The sequence below is a fragment of the Leguminivora glycinivorella genome, chromosome 24 (genome assembly GCF_023078275.1).
Source record: "Leguminivora glycinivorella isolate SPB_JAAS2020 chromosome 24, LegGlyc_1.1, whole genome shotgun sequence".
Taxonomy (NCBI): Eukaryota; Metazoa; Arthropoda; class Insecta; order Lepidoptera; family Tortricidae; genus Leguminivora; species Leguminivora glycinivorella.
This window is the reverse complement of record NC_062994.1, coordinates 12,536,291-12,557,343: the sequence shown is the minus strand read 5'-3', so window position 1 is coordinate 12,557,343 and position 21,053 is coordinate 12,536,291. Positions and strand designations below refer to the sequence as shown.

General features: G+C 39.3%; 1 protein-coding gene across 1 annotated transcript in view; it reads right to left on the bottom strand.

Moving 5' to 3' along the window:
* The window catches only part of LOC125238601 (RYamide neuropeptides-like), a 33,636-nt gene extending 18,048 nt beyond the window's left edge, over positions 1-15,588 (bottom strand). The window contains exons 1-4 of the mRNA XM_048145956.1: positions 15,559-15,588; positions 3,664-3,752; positions 3,056-3,146; positions 1,580-1,717 (exon numbers count right to left, since the gene is read on the bottom strand). Coding sequence (XP_048001913.1) covers positions 1,580-1,717; positions 3,056-3,146; positions 3,664-3,736 — 302 coding nt within the window. The 5' untranslated portion in view covers positions 3,737-3,752; positions 15,559-15,588. The remainder of the gene's footprint in view (positions 1-1,579; positions 1,718-3,055; positions 3,147-3,663; positions 3,753-15,558) is intronic.
* Between the last annotated feature and the right edge of the window lie 5,465 nt (positions 15,589-21,053).

The following is a 21,053-nucleotide window of genomic DNA, read 5'->3' as shown; positions in this document are numbered from 1 at the left end:
TTTATACGGGCTACGGCTTTTTAAACGAATTTATTAAACGAATTTTATTTAATAACTTGAATTTCTGGTTTTATAAAACTAACATTTACACAATCTGTAGTTAGTAGTTGTCGCTATTTACTGTTGGCAACACCACCGCCTCTCCACGCTGCATCGGGGATTCCCCAATAAACGTTTGCATACTGAATGTTTATCGAATTAAAATGTACGTTATTGTTATTGAAGCGTTACAAGTCACGAGAAACAATTATTGTCGTCTGAAAAAAAAAACATTTAAAAAAAACATGGTGCTTGGTTTTTTCATGGTTTTTTTTTCATAATTCTGAAAAAAAATTGCAACCCTATCTCTACCTAATTGCCTCATCATAGGCCACAGCATCTTTAACAGATGATTTTTGCAGCGACTTTTACGAGGTATGTGCGCCGACAGAGATCGGAGGTACGGCGCATCTTTTCCTATGGCTGTAAAGTCCAATGGCAGCACGGCACTTCCGGCCACAGAGATCGCAGGTGAATCGCGAATCCGTCGATGGTTCCTGTGAGTTCCGAAGTCTTTTCTGCCTCAGGTCATCAAACCAGACTTCGTCATGTCTCTTCATGCCATCCTGCAAACGATGGCGCCAGTCCGCTCTATTGAGTGCTTCCGCCTCCCAGGTGCTTGGATCGATGCCAAAGGACAACATGTCCCGCTTGCAGGAGTCTTTAAAGCGAAGCAACGGGCGTCCGATTGGTCTCTTGGCGTATGCGATTTCGCTCAGCATCACTGCACGAGGAAGTCTGTCTGGGTCCATACGTAAAACGTGGCCTAGCCACCGCAGTCTACGCTGTTTTAGAGTGGCAGTGATGCTGTAGCAGCCGGCAAGGTCGAGAACCCTTTCATTTGTAATGTGATCCCTCCAAGTGACTCCGAGGATCGTACGTAAGCAGCGCATGTGAAAAGCATTCAAGCGACGCTCCTGCCTAGAGTAGGTTGTCCACGTTTCAGATGCGTACAGGAGGATGCTTAGGACGCATGACTTGTAAACAAGGATCTTGGTGGAGAGTTTCAGCTTGCTGTTATTCCAGACTCGAGCCTGAAGTTTCCCGAAGTTGGAGGCAGCTCTTCCTATTCGACTGTCGATCTCGCGGTTATTGCATAGCTTGGTAGTTGTAGTGGATCCAAGGTAACAAAAGTTCTCGACAACTTCAAGGGTGTCATTCCCAAGCATAATACTGGGCATTTGGTCTGTGCCTTGAACGAGGATCACAGTCTTTTTATTGTTCACTGACATTCCAAAAAGCTGACAGGCACAGTTAAACCTTGTCAGCAGATCCTGAAGCCCATATTCTGTGTTGGAAATCAGCGCCGCGTCATCTGCATAAAGGAGTTCTCTGGCTAATAGCTGGCATCTGTTTTTCTTGGACTTTAACAGACGGATGTTGAAAAGACTCCCGTCTTTCCTCGTATGCAGGTGAACTCCGACGTCACAATCCTTAAATGCCACCAAGAGAAGAACAGAAAAGAATAGAAAAGAATAGAGAATCTCCTCCGAGAAATAGACGTGACTGTATGTTTGTTATGTGTATCATATTGTGATACCTGTCGAGAGGCGGGGCTCGTTCGCACCGGTACAGTTGAGACACTCCTGTGTACTCGCAGAGCAGAGGACGCACGTGGCTTCCCGGCGCGGCTATGTCCGGCTCTGAACGCTTGCCGTAACGGCTGCCCATGAAGAACCTGCGCATAAACATTTTTATATTAAAGGAAAAAATGGAAAAATTTACGCTTCCGGCGGGACTTGAACCCGCATCATTTGCAATCCGTGCAAGGCTCTTAACCAATTGAGCTACGGAAGCCACGCCCGACATCGCAAATCTTTCCATGCCTTTCCTTATGTACACACGTCTTGGGGTGACGTCTAGCGCCATCTACCGACAGACTATTACATCTTGTAACGGCTGGAGTCTCAAGTTATATTGAGAATTCACCAGTAACAATGTGCTAACCCATACTAAATTTATTTTTAACAAGCAGAAACGTCTGCTAACGATTCTAAACATTTTTATATTAAAGGAAAAAATGGAAAAAATTTACGCTTCCGGTGGGACTTGAACCCGCATCATTTGCAATCCGTGCAAGGCTCTTAACCAATTGAGCTACGGAAGCCACGCCGGACATCGCAAATCTTTCCATGCCTTTCCTTATGTACACACGTCTTGGGGTGACGTCTAGCGCCATCTACATGTCTGTCTGTCCGTCCGTCCGTCCGTCCGCGGATAATCTCAGTAACCGTTAGCACTAGAAAGCTGAAATTTGGTACCAATATGTACATTAATCACGCCGACAAAGTGGTAAAATAAAAAGTGGAAAAAAATGTTTTGTTAAGGTGTCCCATATATTTAAGCCGCCATCTTTGATCTTTGCCTTTGAAATCCTTCCTACATCCGAGATCGGATCGGATAATGTGAAAACGCACCAAGGGAACACTTCTAGTACCGTATTTAACTTTTTTTTTATCTTTTTCATATTCATGGCATTACAAAGTGTGATGAAAAACATTGTGTGTAACTCGAGACGTTAGAACATTGCTACTTGCCACGATGGTGTTCAATAAATAATTTATTATTATTTAATCATAATAATCATAATCATAATCATTTATTTCATTATCCTTTGTTTATCCTGTCCAGTACTCGGAACCATGGGGTCCCGGACTTTTGGGAGGCGTGCATGGGGCCGAAGCCAACAGGGCAGAGGTCCTTTAAGACAATTTAATTTAAAAATTAATGTGACACCAGGAGCGGCTCACTCCGCGATTCTATCGTTGCGCTATAAGTACATGCCGGCGGCCGCGAGTTCGCGGCCCATTCAGTGGTGACGACCTTCGCGCGGCGCAATAGAATTCAATGTCGGGTGCTCGCGTGCGGTCCGTTTGTTAATGTAGGTAAGAATTTAGAATGGCGGCATTTTGTGAACATCAAAGGAGTGAGCCTTCTGTACTTGTACTATTACATATTCTGTGGTGACACTTATTATTTTGCAAACTTGGGTCTTTAAATCGCGCAAGCCGCTTACCTATCATTTCTCGGGGCTAGTAGACGCTGAGTGCCGGCCGGGCCTGGCGAGCGGCCGTAACGTGATCCGAGCACGAAAGGCAGGGGGGACACTGCAACAATCACATATATCACTATCATACACAATTAACGGCAGAAGGTCACTCACGGGTACTCACTTTCAACGCGCGACTGACCGCGCAGGCAAGCGCTACAAGCCTAAGACTCGCTGTGCGTCGGTCACTCACAATACAGAGTCACTCACGGCTACTGTCAGCGCGCTCCTCCTCAGCGATCGCAGAAACCCAGAGCGTGGCATGCGTAAGACTCACTGTGCGTCGGTCACTCACTTAATAGCGGTCACTCATTGTGGGAGTCACTCACGAGTCACGGCTACTCACTTACAGCGCGCTTGTCCACAAGTGACATGGTGGTGATGGTCACTCACGGTTACTTACTTTCAGCGCGCTCGTCTAAAAGTCACCTCTTTATGACACGATGGTGATGTGATGGTCACTCACGGTTACTCAATTTCAGTGTGCTTCTCAGCGACCGCGCAGGCAAGCGCTCAGTGCCTAAGAGTCACTGTGGGTCGGTCACTCACTGTGTTAGTCACTCACGGCTACTCACTTTCAGCACGCTTCTCCTCAGCGACCGCGCAGGCGCAGAGCGCGGCGGCGGCGCACCACACCACCCACGACATTATGGTCACTCACAACCTTCAACAAACAAGGATACATATTAGTATAGGCGGTCAACCAAATCTTGGTACTAAGAAAAGGCGCGAAATTTAAAATTTCTATGGGTATTAATATTAAACCTACGTTCCTACGATTTCAAACAGTTTTTAGCCTTGTTATGATTCGTCGATGATTCCACCAACGTCAAGGTTTTTTTTAATGAAATAGGCAGCAAATAAACGAGCAGGCGAGCCGTCTGATGGGAAGCAGTCATCGCCGCCCATGGACATAAGCCACATATGCGTTGCCGACCTTTGAGAACCCTAAATACCTGCTTCTTGAAGAACCCCATGTCATAGCGCAAGGGGAACACCTCAGAAGGTAGCTCATTCCACAACTTGCATGTTCCTGGGCAGAAACATGCGAATTTCTATTTTAGTTAAGTAATATAGGTAGCAGTAATTTTTACTTAGTTTTAAATATTCTGTAGATTACAAGATATAATGTTGCTATGCCCTCACCGGGTTCATGTTGAGACTGTACTTAGCTTAAAAAGACCTTATGTGTACACATGAAACACAATAAATATTGAGTACTAGCTTTTGCCCGCGGCTTCGTCCGCGTTAGAAAGAGACAAAAATAGTCTATGTCACTCTCCATCCCTTGAACTATCTCCACTTAAAAAATCACCGTCGCTCCGTTTTGCCGTGAAAGGCGGACAAACAAACAGACATGTACACACTTTCCTATTTATAATATTAAGTATCGAGGCCCGTTTGTTCTTGGTTTGAACGTGTCCAGAAAGTGAGAATGAGGATGTCCAGAAGGTTTAGAAGACAATTGGTCAGTGAGCCCTATATTATTCAAATTGCCGCCTTCTTTTTAGTGCCAAAATTTGGTTGACCGTCTATAACTTAGATATAAGATGTCACTCGATAAATGATAAAACATCTGCCTTCCTATACCTTGACGTTGGTGGAATCATCGACGAACCATAAGACTTAAAAACTGATTGAAAATGTAGAGGCAAAAGGTTTATCTTATCTTAAATCTGCGGGGGCCCTTACGGATACACTTCGACCCATCGGGATCTTTTGTGCAATTACCCCCTACGATCCTAAGATCCTTCAGCTATTCAGGAGCTTCTCGACCATCTCCACGTATCGGATGATGAGGCTCATGGGTAGCTCTCTGAAGTCCTTCGGTGCCAGGTAGCCTGCTCCAAAGTTCTTCATTCTTTGTCTGGCGAGGGCGTGACATTCACACATTAAATGTCTGACGGTCTCTTCCTCTTCGCCACACATGCGACAATCAGTGTTGTCGGCGTGTCCCATCTTGGCCAAAATTCCTTTGACCCCGTAATGGCCTGTGAACACCCCCGTTATAATTTGGAGTTGTCTTTTGCCTAGCTTCCCTAGCTTTTTGCTCCATCCAGACTATCCAGAGTCTACCCTCTGCATAAAGAGCTTTGAATGAATTGAAGTTTGAATTGAAGAGGCAAAGGTTTAATTCCCATGGAAAGTTTGAATTTCGCGCCTTTTTTTAGTGCCAATTTATGTAGACACATACATACATACATACAACATACAATCACGCCTGTATCCCATAAAGGGGTAGGCAGAGCACATGAAACTACTAAAGCTTCAGGGCCACTCTTGGCAAATAAGGGGTTAAAAGAAAACGAAACTGTGGCATTGCAGTGACAGGTTGCCAGCATCTCGCCTACGCCACAATTTAACCCACACACACACATTTATGTAGACACATTATTCAAATTTGCTTTTTAGTGCCCAAAGTTTGGGTGACCGTTTGTAATACAAGTGTTTTTGGGCCTTTTCAATATCTGGGTCCCCCTAATTGGTAATGATAAGTACACTAAAACATAATAAATAATAAACTAAAACTAACTTAAACTATAAATATTTCAAAAAAAAACTTACACACTAAAAAAAAAAACAGCAACTCAATCATAAAAAAAAACACCCCCTCCAGCTGTTCCGCCTGCGGCATGGTGCCAATTACACTGGCAGCGTTTCCTCGCTGTATTGCTAGGGCAATGCGTTGCGAATTAACAAAGCGAATTCCCCTAATTAACAAAAGTTGTTAAAAATAAAAATTAACTCGCTGTCAGTTTTGTGACGCGAATTAAGCATACAATCAGTCTAAAAAAATTATTTTTTCACATTCTGAATGTAGATTATCGCTTAAAGTTTATGTAATTAACACAAAAACAATATTTTTATTGAAATTCCATGCTTAATTATCGTCACAATACTGACAGTGAGTTAATATTTGTTAACAACTCACGCTAATTGGGGGGTCCCAAATTATGAAAATGCCCTTTTGTATGAAAAAATACTAATTTAAATACTTAGCGCAATAGATTCTTATTTTCACGACTTCCTATACTAAATGTCTAATGAAGCCATACATTCCACAGAATCAGATGCCCCGAGAGACGGCGAAATATTAATTGGAACATGTCATAATATTATAAGTCGCAGACGAAATTAAACCTGAAAGTCTTCGCTCGCTCGGAGAGCATTCAGAGATCACGATTATGATACAAATTTGACAGTTATCATTATCATTCCATGATGATATGATGGCCTAGCGGCAAGAGCGTACGACTTTCAATCCGGAGGTCGCGGGTTCGAACCCCGCGGCTAGTACACCAATAAGTTATTCAGATGTGCGAAAACTGCGAAATGTCATTTGATATTTGCCAGTCACTTTTCGGCGAAGGAAAACATCTTGAGGAAACCGGACTAATCCCAATAAGGCCTAGTTAGCCGTCGGTTTGGAAGGTCAGATGGCAGTCGCTTTCGTAATACTAATGCCTACGCCAAATCTTTGGATTAGTTGTCAAACTGGACCCCAGGCCACCTCAGGCCGTGGCGAATGCCGGGAGGATGAGGATGCCATCAAGAAACTTATCTGGGTATAATTTCGTGAAAACCGTCGTGTTTTTGTGGAAATGACTAGGTATATAGTGTTTTAAGAAGTTTTAGCTACCTATGTTATTTAAAAGACCTATAAACTCTAGTATAAAGTACTTTTGGCTTTAAACTTCAAAGTTTGGAAATAAATTGAACAAATAGAGGTATACGCAACTATGGGAACAAATCAAATTATTTCAACAAATATTCTGATTTGTGGTTTTTTTTTTCGAATCCGGCCACCACCACACCACCACCACCTTCCACCTTCCTTCCTTCCTTCGCCACTGGTGGTTTCCGTTTATTTTATTATTTCTTTAATATAAGTATGACATCTTATTTCGATTTTTGAACAAATATAATTGAAATGGCCGCGCTCAGGGTCGTTCCTTTTGCAAAGGCTGTCCATTGCATGCTTATATTGCTTATTGATGGGTAACGCGGCGAGTGTATAATGGGCACCATTAGGTTTTTTTTTATACCTAATGTGTTATTTAGTTTTAGAGCTATTTAGGTTTTTAGTTTTATTTGTAGCCTAATTTGTACCTACCTGTTTTATAATTTTAATTGATAAATAAATAATTCGAATTAACACAAAAATGTAAATTTAAATAGATACCATATACGAAAGAACAAACGGCAAGGCCCACTGGTGGCCGAGCCGGGAATCGAACCCGGGTCTTCAGCTTACGCGGCTAACGTCTTTACCACTAGACTACTTGAAAAATAACAAATCAAAAATATTAAATGAAATAATTTGATTTGTTCCCTAGTTGTACAAAAATTTAAATTAAATTATTGTTATAATGTTTCATGTTTCCAAATAACCTCGGTCTCAGTAACATATCGATATATTAATCGTAAGTATCAAAAGTTGCGATGCTCAAAACAAATATCACGGGAAAGGCGACGTAGTTTTGAAAGTCATATACCTACGTATACGTACGCTGCGGCGAAATACTTAATACATTACTTATATACACTTATGCATGTATGGTAGTTAAAGTTGGGTGTGGGAGAAAAGACATCAAAGTCAAGTGAATGCCGTGGAAATGAGAGCGTTAAGAAGCATGGCTGGTGTGAAGTTGAGTGATAGGGTCAGAAATAGCGTGATCAGAAATGGAGTGGATGTAGATGTGATGACAAAGATTGAGATGGGTATGTTAAGGTGGTTCGGGCATGTAGAGAGGATGGATGAGAGGAGAGTAACGAAGAATGTATATGAAAAAAGAGTGGAAGGGTCAGTTGGAAGTGGAAGACCTAGGCGAACTTTTCTTGTTCAAATCGGGGAAACATTGCAAAAAGGCCCGGTCAGACGAAGTACTGGAAACCGACGAGCGTGTATGAGAAACGTTATGAAAGTGTGTGAAGCGAAAGTGGTTTGTCACATGCAGGATCGTAGTAAATGGAAATCTGTGATCTCTGCCTACCCCTCTGGGAAACAGGCGTGATTGTATGTCGTCACTACTCTGAAAAAAACTTGTATCTTCGTCTGTCAATGAAAAGAAAATCGTAGTAAGTATGTATGGAAATGGAATGCATATAGACTTACTGCGTTTTAACTTTGAGGAACAGCGTGAGATACGAGATTTTTTTCAAAGTAATGACGATGTATGTTATATACCTAGGCCAGTAAAGTAAGATATCAACAAACATGTGGTCTGAGCTGAGGCTTTAATACTTCTTGGCCGGAAAGCGGTAATTTCGTTTAGCGCAGTTGGACCTTGGACCCTTTCCGGCCAGAAGACAGAATAATATAGTACAGTGCCTGTAGCCAAGGGTACTAGCTCAATCCAAATTCAGAGTAGGTATCTTAACATCCCTTGGTTAATAATACCTAAGTGCGTTTTCACGTTATCCGATCCGATATCGGATGTCGGAAGGATTTCACAGGCATAAATCAAAGATGGCAGCTTGAATGTATGGGATATCAGTCCGACATCCGATATCGGATCGGGTGTCGGGAGGATTTCAAAGGCAAAAATCAAAGATGGCGGCTTGAATGTATGGGAGATCGGTCCGACATCCGATATCGGATCGGATAATGTGAAAACGCACTACTACTAATACATTCTTTGTCTGGTTTAATTTATCGCCCGTATAAGGATTACACGCTGTATTCTCTCGAAGTGTCATAAGTGGCCATTTTATAAATGTTACAACCCATTGAAGTAAAAAGTGAAGCGGCCGGAAAGCGCTGAGTTGGCGTCCGGAAGCGATCATTACCGGCGGCCCGGAAGCGACATTACTTATTTGTGGGATTGTGGGCCGGAACAGTGGAAATGCACGACAATTGACTTTCAACACTTTTCTTAGGAGAAATGTTGTGTTTTCCTTAAGATCAAACTCGTTTTTATAATAGGTATAGTTGTTTATATCATGAACATCACACGACGAGGGTGTAATTTTGATATTTACTGACGACCGGTCTGGCTCTGTCGGTAGTGACCCTGCCTGCTAAGCAGCGGTCTTGGGTTCGAATCCCGGTAACAGCTATGATAAACCTTGTTGCAATATATTTGTGTGATGAGCACCAAACCACCAACCGGTAAAGATAAATTTTGCTATTCGAAAACGGATAGCAAAATTGCATTTTATCCACAAGAGTGCGAAGTAATTTCATACAAATTTTGACTTGACGCCTTGAGCGGGCTGGTACAATTTACCTAAGTATAAATAATTATTTTGAATCATAAATACTGAAGATCGCTGGATTTCATTTAGTTTGATGTTTTATAGTTAGTATTTTATTCGTGTTGGTGTGGTGAAAAATTTTGTGTTAGTCTAACCTTCGTGCCTTGAAACCCTCACAACGCTCAAGATTCAATTTTTTGGCATCTTCCGCTTGCTCGGGTATCAATATTTGCACGTGCGGTTAAACAACAACTTTGCTCCCTTTAAAACAAAATATCTGGGCGACCGAGCTTCGCTCGGTTCTATTTTAATATATCACGTCTTTAGATAAAAAAAAACTCTTATAAATACAAAAACAAAAAAAAAAAGACAAAAACAAAAACTTAATTTCTGGCCGGGATTCGAAACCCTGACACCTACGATCTATCTGCGTACATTAGACCGACCTCGTACGACTGAGCTAAGCGGAATCGATGCGCACGCGGCGAAATTATCGACCATATTTTACGTTTACGTTCATGAAAACTCGAAAATTCGCGTTTTCCGGGATCTAAGGCTACGCTAGATCGATTTTTCACCCCCGAAAACCCCCACATAACAAATTCCAGCGAAATCGTTAGAGCGGTTTCCGAGATCGTCGGTATATATAAATAAATAAATATACAAGAATTGCTCGTTTAAAAGTATAAGATAAGTAATTGTATTCTATTTTACCTGAAATATTAATGGTGTGTTGGGCTAGCATCCGTGTATTTAGAGAGTATAGGTACATTGTAAAATTTTAATACATACATACATACAATCACGCCTGTATCCCATAAAGGGGTAGGCAGAGCACATGAAACTACTAAAGCTTCAGGGCCACTCTTGGCAAATAAGGGGTTAAAAGAAAACGAAACTGTGGCATTGCAGTGACAGGTTGCCAGCCTCTCGCCTACACCACAATTTAACCCATATCCCATAGTCGCCTTAAATTTTAATAGGTATTTGCACAATAAGGGATACCCTATACTGTTTATACTGTTTTATGTATCTTGACCCGCCCGCGCGTGCAATAACAACCCGTGGCTCGCTGTGCGTTCATTACACAACTACACCTCATTTCACGCAATCAGAGATAAAAATACACCACTAGCAATGAACGGGTTGAAAATAGGTATTTTCACCACACCAACTGGTAAAGTCTCTCTTGATATCTAGGCAAAAACGGATGACAAAGTCGCGTTTTATCCACAAGAGTAAAAAGTAATTTTATACAAAATTTACCTTGACTGGTCGAGATGAAGTTCATATGATGATTTTGAATTGATTTTGAATCATAAATCTAAAAAACAGGTATTCAAAAATAAAAGTCTGAGTTTTGTGAATTTCATCATTCAATTATTAACGCCCTAGGTGGAAATTATTTTGCTACCATGTGACACATACCTACTGCTTTTCACATTAGCTACCTATGAGGAAATTTATAAGTTGGTATTTATTTATTCAAAAAAAAATTGATAATTACAAAAAACAAATATGTAAAAAATGTGTCCATAAAAAGAAAAGGTTCACTTTGCTCCCTCATAGCAGGGCGGAAAAGTGCCACTTTGCTCCCTCCTAGCAGGGAAGAAAATTACCCTTTCCGAACGGGTGAAGTGAAAAGAATAGAACGATAAAGAAGGTTAGGTTAACATACGAACCATATCGTCACCTTTAAAAAAACTTGTATCTTCGTCTTTCCATGAAATAGTTATTTGTTATACGAGTGGGCAAAGTTTTATTTTAACGCCGAGTGTGGAATTGAAAAACGAGCAAGTGAAAGGATTCTATAGTTGAACCACGAGCGTAGCGAGTGGTTCGAGAATAGAATCCTGAACTTGCGAGTTTTTTAACACACGAGAAGTAAAATACATTTGATACATACACAAAACTTTTCCCCTCACTGTAGCGAGGAAACTACAACGCAAAAAATGCGTTTATCACTGCTTCCAGTAGTTCCACAGGTGGTAAATCATCTTTATTACTTGGATTTACCTACTTTTATCAATTTTAAAGCAGTTAATTTGACTTTATTCAAGGTCAAATTACTTTACCCACTAGTGGATAAAATGCGTTTTTACCCGCTGGTATTAAAGGACAAAACACGTGTTTTCGAGCTAGTGAGGGGAAAAGAAAATTGTAGTAAGTATGTATGGAATGCATATAGACTTACTGCGTTTTAACTTTGAGGAGCAGCGTGAGATACGAGATTTTTTCAAAGTAGTGACGATATATGCCATACCTTACTCCTTATTTAATGTCTCATTATATCTGTCTGATATTTAGGATTCTATTTGTATCATTCGAAAGGACAACATACATATACTTATTCAGTTAATAAATAAAGCAATTGTAGAAAGGTTTTATAAATTATTCTCACTGTAAATAAACAAGAACAAATCAACCCTTGTAACGTCGCGCTTCGCTGCAGACGGTTCTTGAGAATCCATACTAATATGGGAAAGTGTGTGTGTCTGTTTGTATGTCCGTCTTTCACGGCAAAACGGAGCGACGAATTGACGTGATTTTTAGGTGTAGATAGTTGAAGGAATGGAGAGTGACATAGGCTACTTTTTGTCTCTTTCTAACGCGAGCGAAGCCGCGGGTAAAAGCTAGTATATTATTCGACTTTCATCTAACCCATCGTATGCTTAATATGCACGGATCCGTGCGTAAAATTAGGTCATCTTTTGCATTTTTTCCGGAACGATTTTTTTTGCACTACTTGGCATATCCGAGGTTGGCACCCACGATTTTTTGACCCATCCGCACACGGGGGTTAAGTAATGACTTTACATAATATAATTATGTATGTGACGTGTGTCTGTATGTACATCCATACTTAATATTATAAAAGGGAAAGTGTGTCTGTTTGTTTATCCGACTTTCAAGGCAAAACGGAGCGACGAATTGACGTGATTTTTTAAGTGGAGATAGTTGAAGGGATGGAGACTTGGAGAGTGACATAGGCTACTTTTTGTCTAGGTATTTCTAACCCTCCACTTCTCTAAAATGGGGGGTTGAAGTTTGTATGGATTGGATGGTATTCCGTAATTTTCTAATAAATAAAAACAAAGGCAAAAGCGAATAAAATGATAAACATCAGCGGCGACAGTACTAACCCTTCCTTGGAAAAGTAATAGCTGTCATTTGATATGCCATTTCATTCGTTTGTTCATCAAGGAACGGTGTACGGGGGTAATTCCGAAAGTTTTTAGCTGCACCGGTTGTATTCATGCGATTTGTATTTTGCTTGTACTGTACCCGTATATTTTGTGTTGATGGATTTTTCATGTGCTCACAATATATATGTAGATTTGTGTTTATATAGAGAACAATTAAATGGGGCAAATGTAACTGGTTTTTTTCATGTTTTACAATGTTTGCATTATTAAATACCTCTAGAGTGTCCACCGGTTATACAGAGTGGGGCCTGTAACAAAGGCGAAGAATTGAACTCTAGGCTATTCTCCTTATTATACTGATCAACATTTGTTCGGCGACTTTTAAAAATAACTTGTATTTTGATTTTTATCACCCTTGAAAGTTTTTTCTAAGAGGTAATGTATTACGGATCCTGTTAAGTCTAAAGTGTGACAGACAACGTCAATGACAACAATAATGGCGTACATTGAAGCTAATATTTATTTTGTATGAAAAATTAAAAATTTAAAGACTTCATAATTTTTAAAAGTCACTGAACAATGTATATCACTGTATCACTGTACCTTATGTAATTTTGTTCTGTAATTAATTAGTTTGGATAAACTCTGTTTGTTTACTCAAGTGTTTTAATAGTTATTTGTTATACAAGGGGGCAAAGTTGTATTTTAACGCCGAGTGTGGATTGAAAAACGAGCAAGTGAAAGGATTCTATAGTTGAACCACGAGCGAAGCGAGTGGTTCGAGAATAGAATCCTGAACTTGCGAGTTTTTCAATACACGAGAAGTAAAATACATTTGCACCCGAGTGTAACACAAAACTTTTCCCCTCACTATACGAGTAAACTACTAAAAAAATAAAATAAATAAAAAAAGAAACTACAACGCAAAAAATGTAAAACGTTTATCACTGCTTCCAGTAGTTCCACAGGTGGTAAATCATCTTTATTACTAGATTCACCTACTTTTATCAATTTTAAAGCAGTTAATTTGACTTTATTCAAGGTCAAATTACTTTACCCACTAGTGGATAAAATGCGTTTTTACCCGCTGGTATTAAAGGACAAAACGCGTGTTTCCGAGCTAGTGAGGGGAAAAATAACTAGCCAAGCATCACACATGTATCTGGAAGATTCCGGCCTCACTTTTTCGTTTATTTTTTTTTATTTGTAACATAAACTTGCAGTTTCATTTATAGTACATATTACTAATGAACGTGAACACTTATTAAGGCACCTTCCTTTTTAACCCCCGACGCAAAAACGACGGGGTGTTATAAGTTTGGCGTGTCTGTATGTCTGTATGTCTGTTTGTCTGTCTGTGTGTGTGTCTGTCTGTGGCATCGTAGCTCCCGAACGGATGAACCGATTTACATACATACATACATACATACAATCACGCCTGTATCCCATAAAGGAGTAGGCAGAACACATGAAACTACTAAAGCTTCAGTGCCACTCTTGGCAAATAAGGGGTTGAAAGAAAACGAAACTGTGACATTGCAGTGACAGGTTGCCAGCCTCTCGCCTACGCCACAATTTAACCCATATCCCATAGTCGCCTTCTACGACACCCACGGGAAGAAAGGAGGTGGTGAAATTCTTAACCCGTCACCACACAGGTACCGATTTAGATTTAGTTTTTTTGTCTGAAAGCTGAGTTAGTCGGGAGTGTTCTTAGCCATGTTTCATGAAAATAGGTCCACTACTCGTATGTCGCAGTCGGGGGTTTTTTCAAAATTTAAATTTTGCGATTAGGTTATATTTTAATTAATTATTATTTGTCAGAGTAATGCGTTTTCACATTATCCGATCCGATATCGGATGTAGGAAGGATTTCAAAGGCAAAAATCAAAGATAGCGTGTCATAGTCAATCAATGTATAGGATATCGGTCCTACATCCGATATCGGATCGGATAGTGTTAAAACACACTTAGGAACATTATGCATGCAATCAGTGTTTTAGCTAATAATTTACACAAAAATCACAGCTAAGATTAAAATACAGGAAATTGTGTAAAAAATATTTACAATAATGGTAATATCTCGAGAGAAAATGAGACTCACGTTTACATACATACATGGGTTGCTAGAAAAATCTTTTCATTGTAATTCAGAATTTAAACACTAACATTTTCTTTAAAAAATGCGTATTTTAATTTTGCTTCTCAAAATTAACTTTAAGTTTTTTTTTTTATTTAACTTAAAATATAAAAAATGTAGCCATATACTTACCTTCATTTATAATTACCTATAATTTAAATATTAGTTAGTATTGTCTTCGGTTACCGCGATAGTTACTCATGAAATAAAACAATGGAAACGGATTAAATCGCGTATTTACAATTCATCCCGACGTTTCGAACACTTTACAGCGTTCGTGGTCGTGGTCAACGGGTGACTGAGGAAAAATTACAATGCGCAATTTAATCCGTTTCCATGGTTTTATTTCATAATATATATTTATTTATTGCAATATTTACAATAAATATTTATAATAAACGAGAATTTATTCAGTAAAGACATCAACGCGCGCGGGCATGCGAAGATAATTGAAGATAAGTTTTTAGAAAAAAAGTAATTACTTATAAGTAATTAATATTTTCAATTGATATATATTAACATTTTGATAATTGTCACTTTTATAATATTAGGGTAGGGTACCTAAATTAGGATAGTCCAAAAATAGTTTTTTTTTTCTATGCAAAAGAGCATCACTGTAAATTAAAAGGTGTCAAACTAAAGAACTAAAATTCAGAGACCTTTTACATCTCTAATTAATTGTAGGAGCGTTACACATTAGTTAACATTAGTATTATCAATTGTAATCTCAAATCAATTATAAACATTATGTACCTAATATGACGTGTAAAAGTGCTCCTGTGGCCTATCTGCTGATTTTTTTTTTGTATTTTGTTCAACATTTTCTTACTAGGGTGCATTGGGGCAATTTCGTCAGTTTCAAGTCACATAAAAATCACCAGAACTTCCATCATATCAAGATTCCCCTTTCGAAATTACCCGGGCATTTCTGTACTTCGAAATTACCCCAATGCACCTTATTAAATTAAGTATAGTCTAGCACTTACCTTTGGTATGTAGTGCTGGCGAGGTCGCGCGGGCACCAATGATATGGTATCGCGCCGCCCGCCGTATATATGCCGCCCCCGCCCGCCCGCCCACGGCTGTAGGCCGAGAGACCGGCCCAATGCGCGGACGATAGTCCGAGCGACGATACGCCATGGATCAATTGTTTAATTTAATTTTCCCCTCTCTAGCTCGGAAACACGTGTTTTGTCCTTTAATACCAGCGGGTAAAAACGCATTTTATCCACTAGTGGGTAAAGTAATTTGACCTTGAATAAAGTCAAATTAACTGCTTTAAAATTGATAAAAGTAGGTGAATCTAGTAATAAAGATGATTTACCACCTGTGGAACTACTGGAAGCAGTGATAAACGCATTTTTTGCGTTGCAGTTTCCTCGCTATAGTGAGGGGAAAAGTTTTGTGATACACTCAGGTGTAATAGTGTATTTTACTTCTCGTGTGTTAAAAAACTCGCAAGTTCAGGATTCTATTCTCGAACCACTCGCTTCGCTCGTGGTTCAACTATAGAATCCTTTCACTTGCTCGTTTTTCAATTCCACATGCACTCGGCGTTAATACAACTTTGCCCCCTTGTATAACAAATAACTATTTTACCACACCAACTGGTAAAGGCTTTCTTTGCTATTCGAAAACAGATAGCAAAATTGCATTTTATCCACAAGGGGGCAAAGTAATTTCATATAAATTTTAACTCGATGCCTTAATCTGGCTACTAGATTTTACCTATAAATGATGATTTTGAATCATAAATATTGAATAATTGATGGATTTGATTTATTTTGATGTTTTATAGTCAGTACTTTGTTCGTGTTTGTGTTTCGCTCGGTGGCAAAGTTTGTTTAACCTTCGTGCCTTGATACCCTCGCAACGCTCAAGATATAGAATGGACCTTTTATTTATTTTGGCCTCAAAAACGAGTTAAAACGCTTCGGTATCCCCCTATAACACCGTGTATACAAATATGAAGACAATATGAGTTATTGATGTTAACTACGTAGTTCAAATAAGGCCAATAAGTCACATGTAAACGATAAATTCAACTCAAAAGGGACGACTCTCTCGGGGATAAGATAAGATATCAACTTAGAGGTTTTCACTAAACTTATACATACATACATACAATCACGCCTGCATCCCATAAAGGGGTAGGCAGAGCACATGAAACTACTAAAGCTTCAGTTATACTACAAATAAGGGGTTGAAAGAAATCCAAATTTTGACATTGCAGTGACAGGTTGCCAGCCTCTCGCCAGTCTCGCCTACGCCACAATTTAACCCCTATCCCATAGTCGACTTCTACGACACCCACGGGAAGAAAGGGGGTGGTGAAATTCTTAACCCGTCACCAGACGTAAATCAAATAATGTAATTTAATGAAAATCGAAAAATGCAATAATAATTGCAATAAAAGTCTATTTTTAAGGTCTCGCAAACTTTGTAACTCGGTGAAACCTACGCATCACAAAAACATAAACATAAAGAGATAATTATAAATAAAGTAAATAGGAAAGTATTCGTAATCTCCTACAGCCCACGTGTCGAGCGTCGTTGGTCAAGCGATAATGCCGATAATGCGTAGCGTTTGCGCTGACGTCATACCTCGTCGTCACAAACTCTACGGTGATTTGGTTAATTGATTCTTTAGGCACTGGAGGGCGATTTTTGAATAGTAGTAGTAGTAGTAGTAAAACACTTTATTGTACCAGAAAATAATACAACACACAGGAAAAAGAGCTTATTATAAGTACAAAGGCGAACTTATCCCTTTAAGGGATCTCTTCCAGTTAACCTTTGAGCAATTGAGGGAGAATTGGAGATGGTAGGCATACAGTACAAACCACCAGGCAGTGAATACCGCATACGATTCACTAAAATACCGGTTAAAAATGGTGACTTGCTTATTATTTTCGGTGACAATTTTCTGAATTCGAACGTGAGACTCAAAAATCGGCCCGCTGAAGTGGAAGAATTCATTGTTTCACCAAAGATAATCTAGTATACGTTATATACCTTTCCTGGACCAGATTACTTATATTGATGATAATTATTATTTGTAACCATTTAGTTGTTGAAGAAAAACATTAGCACAACAATAACATAGGTCAACCAGCTCAGTATGTGCTAGGAGTACCTATGTACCTGACATGTAATATTTTATTTTATCAACAAAGGCATAATAAAGGATTGTATTGTTGTATGAAATACTTTGTATTGTTATATTAATAAATCCAAAAAAAGTTCAAGTGATTAAACAAAAACTTGGGAATGGAACAGGGATCTCCTGCATCATAGTCAGTCAATTGACCGAGACGCCATTTAGATTTCCACTAACAGTGTCGATATACACGATATGTATCTTTATTGATAGAATTCGTCATTATTTCTGAATCTGCTTGAGTTAACTAAACCAATATCTTTAAATAATTACTTGTGAAGAGCGAATTAAGTATCACTGATGACAATGTCAACTATTTTTTTTAAATTATAAATGGGCTTACTCTTGGCCACAGACTAGCCAAAGGCAAAGACGTGGCCTACGATGGAGTGAGCTCGCCCAGATGCCTGAGCGAAATATGACGGCTCTGTGTCTGTACACAAAATTTGGCACGCACATTTACGTGAAACTAATAAAAATTCACATGGATTTGTCCATGATTTCTGTATGAAACAATGTATTCAATGTATTTCATTGTGCGGTGACTAAATAAATGACAATTGTTTTTTGTATGGAAAGCGAACCACCTTAAAGAAGGTGTCTTAGGCTCCCCACAGACAGTCTTAAAAATTCATAATCTTAAAAAAAACTTGTATGCAATCTGACAGTTCAGATCTGTCAGTGTCTTGTCAGTGTCAGTTTGAACTGTCAGATTGCATACAAGTTTTTTTTAAGATTATGAATTTTTAAGACTGTCTGTGGGGAGCCTTATGCAAAATCTCGCCAAAACTTTAAGAATGATAAATCTGCAAGGATGACTAAATTGTAAATTAAAATCTAAAATACAGGAATTAAATAAAAAAACTATAGTATCTAAGTGCATGTTGACACTTAGATACTGCACTTAAATACTGAACATGCAATGGAAAGGAGCATCTTGAAGTTAAGGAGGATCCAGAAAACTAGAAACGAAGAAATAAGGAAGAAAACTAAGCTGTCAGATGCTCTTCAACATGCACTATCGCAAAAATGGAAATGGGCTGGACATTTGGCGAGATACCAAGATAAGAGATGGACTCTACATGCAACCAGATGGCCAGGCCCCACTGGAATAAGGAAGGATGGGAAACCACGCAAAAGATGGGTTGATGACATTGTAAAGGTAGCAGGAAGGAACTGGATGGACACCGCTCAGAACAGAGTAAAATGGCAAAGCTTGGAGGAGGCCTTTTTTACCCTATCAGGGACCACAAATAACTAAAAGAGAAATGAAATGAAAAGTAAAGAAGAAAGACAAAATGTGGAAAAAAGGCTAAAAAAAAAAAATTATCTAAGTGAAATATTTTTTATTAATTCTTTAGTTCACAATACAATAATAATATCAAATTAATAACTAAATCATAGACGATACGAGGGTCATGCCAAAAGAAATTAGATACTCAAAATTTACATACTTTATTCTTTATTACAGCTATCTATTTTTTCGAAGTATTCACCGTGAACACGTATACACGTTTTCATCCGTCTAAACCACTTAGAAAATACCGATGACCACTCTTCTTTAGACACCTCAGAAATTTCGTAATTATACGCAGCCAACGCATCTTCTTTGTTCTCAAATCGCCTTCCTTTTAATTTTTCTTTAATTTTAGGAAAAAGATAAAAATCACAGGGGGATAGGTCAGGGGAATATGGGGGGTGGGGCAGAATAGTCACGTTTTTTGAGCTGAAATAGTCAAGTGTTCTAGCGGAAGTGTGCGGGGCACCGTTGTCGTGGTGCCAGAGCAGGTGCCGGGTTCCTGACTTCGGCCGCTTGTCACACCAAGCTGACAGTACTCTTGGGGCACAAACTGTCACATACCATTCTGAATTAACTGTCTTTTGATCTTATAGCACTATTGTAGCAATATGTCCCGTCTTGCAGAAAAATGAGGCAACCATTTGTTTTTGTGTGCTTCGGGTTCGGTGACATTTTGTTGGCGTCGGCTCATCTTCAAAACACCATACTGTGGACTGTCGCTTTGTTTCGGGATCGTAGTTATATTGCCATGTTTCGTCACCTGTAAGTATATCATATACGTTTTTGTTCTCGCCTGCGTCGAATTTATCTATCATAAATTTGCACCAATCCACGCGACGGTCTTTCTGTAAATCGGTGAGCTTGTGCGGCACCCATCTTGAACAACGCTTATGAAGAGACAGTTTACTATGAATTATAGTTTGCAATGCTGCTGATCCAATGCCCAGTTCACGCTCGAGCTCTACATATGTAATTCGTCGGTTCGCACGAATATTTTTTTCCACAGTCTTTACATTTTCTTCAGTGACTGCGGTTGGCGGCCGTCCGGTCTTCGCCTCATCTTCAAAGCTCTCCCGTCCTCTTTTAAATTCAGCAAACCAATTGAAAACAGTTGCACGTGAACACGCAGACTCTCTAAAAGTCGAGACTAAAAGTTCAAAACACTCTTGAGGTGTTAAACCTTTTTTAAAGTCATAATATATCATAACACGAAAATCACGTCGAGTAAGCTCCATTGTTGCGGAAAATTCCCGCCGAAATTATTTAGAAAAAAAATAATTAAAAAAAGAATCCTAAGAATTTCCAAGTGTTCCATTTTTAAATTTATAAGCAGATAACCTACCTTTACATTGGTGTATAACTGGCCAGTATCAATCAAATGACCATGGAGTATCTAACTTCTTTTGGCATGACCCTCGTAACGTCTAATTTAAACTAGTATTTTATCTTATCATAGAAATATTAGAAGATCATACCATCCCATACATTAAAATGCGACCGCCTAAAAACGCGCGTACACTACACCACACATAGATGGCGCCACAAAAAAATGCCTTGTTGCCATCGATTATTTGTAGATTGGCGTTACGTGTCACTGTCGATCAATCTATGTCAAACGCGATCTACAAGTACAATCGAAAGCTACATTTTTTGTGGCGCCATCTATGCTCGTTATTAGGCGATCGTATTATAATGTATGGGATGGTATGATCTTATATTTAATCTAAGATCTTATGTACTTATACTTATTCAGAGTACGTTGAATCATAAGAACGAACAGTCGATAATATTAAAAGAAATAATAATAGGAATAAAGAATAATTAATGCATTCACTGTCTCTTTTCCTGACCATTCGCCAGGTGGCACACTATGCTATGTGCCCCAAACGCACATGTGAGTTTAACGGACTATTAAATCCAAGCGCGGATCCAGCTTCGTGCCCAGGGGGGGGGTCACGTGGTAAAGGCCCAGGCCACAAGGGGGGGGGGGGGTCACGTGGTCTATTTGTATGGCCAACCTA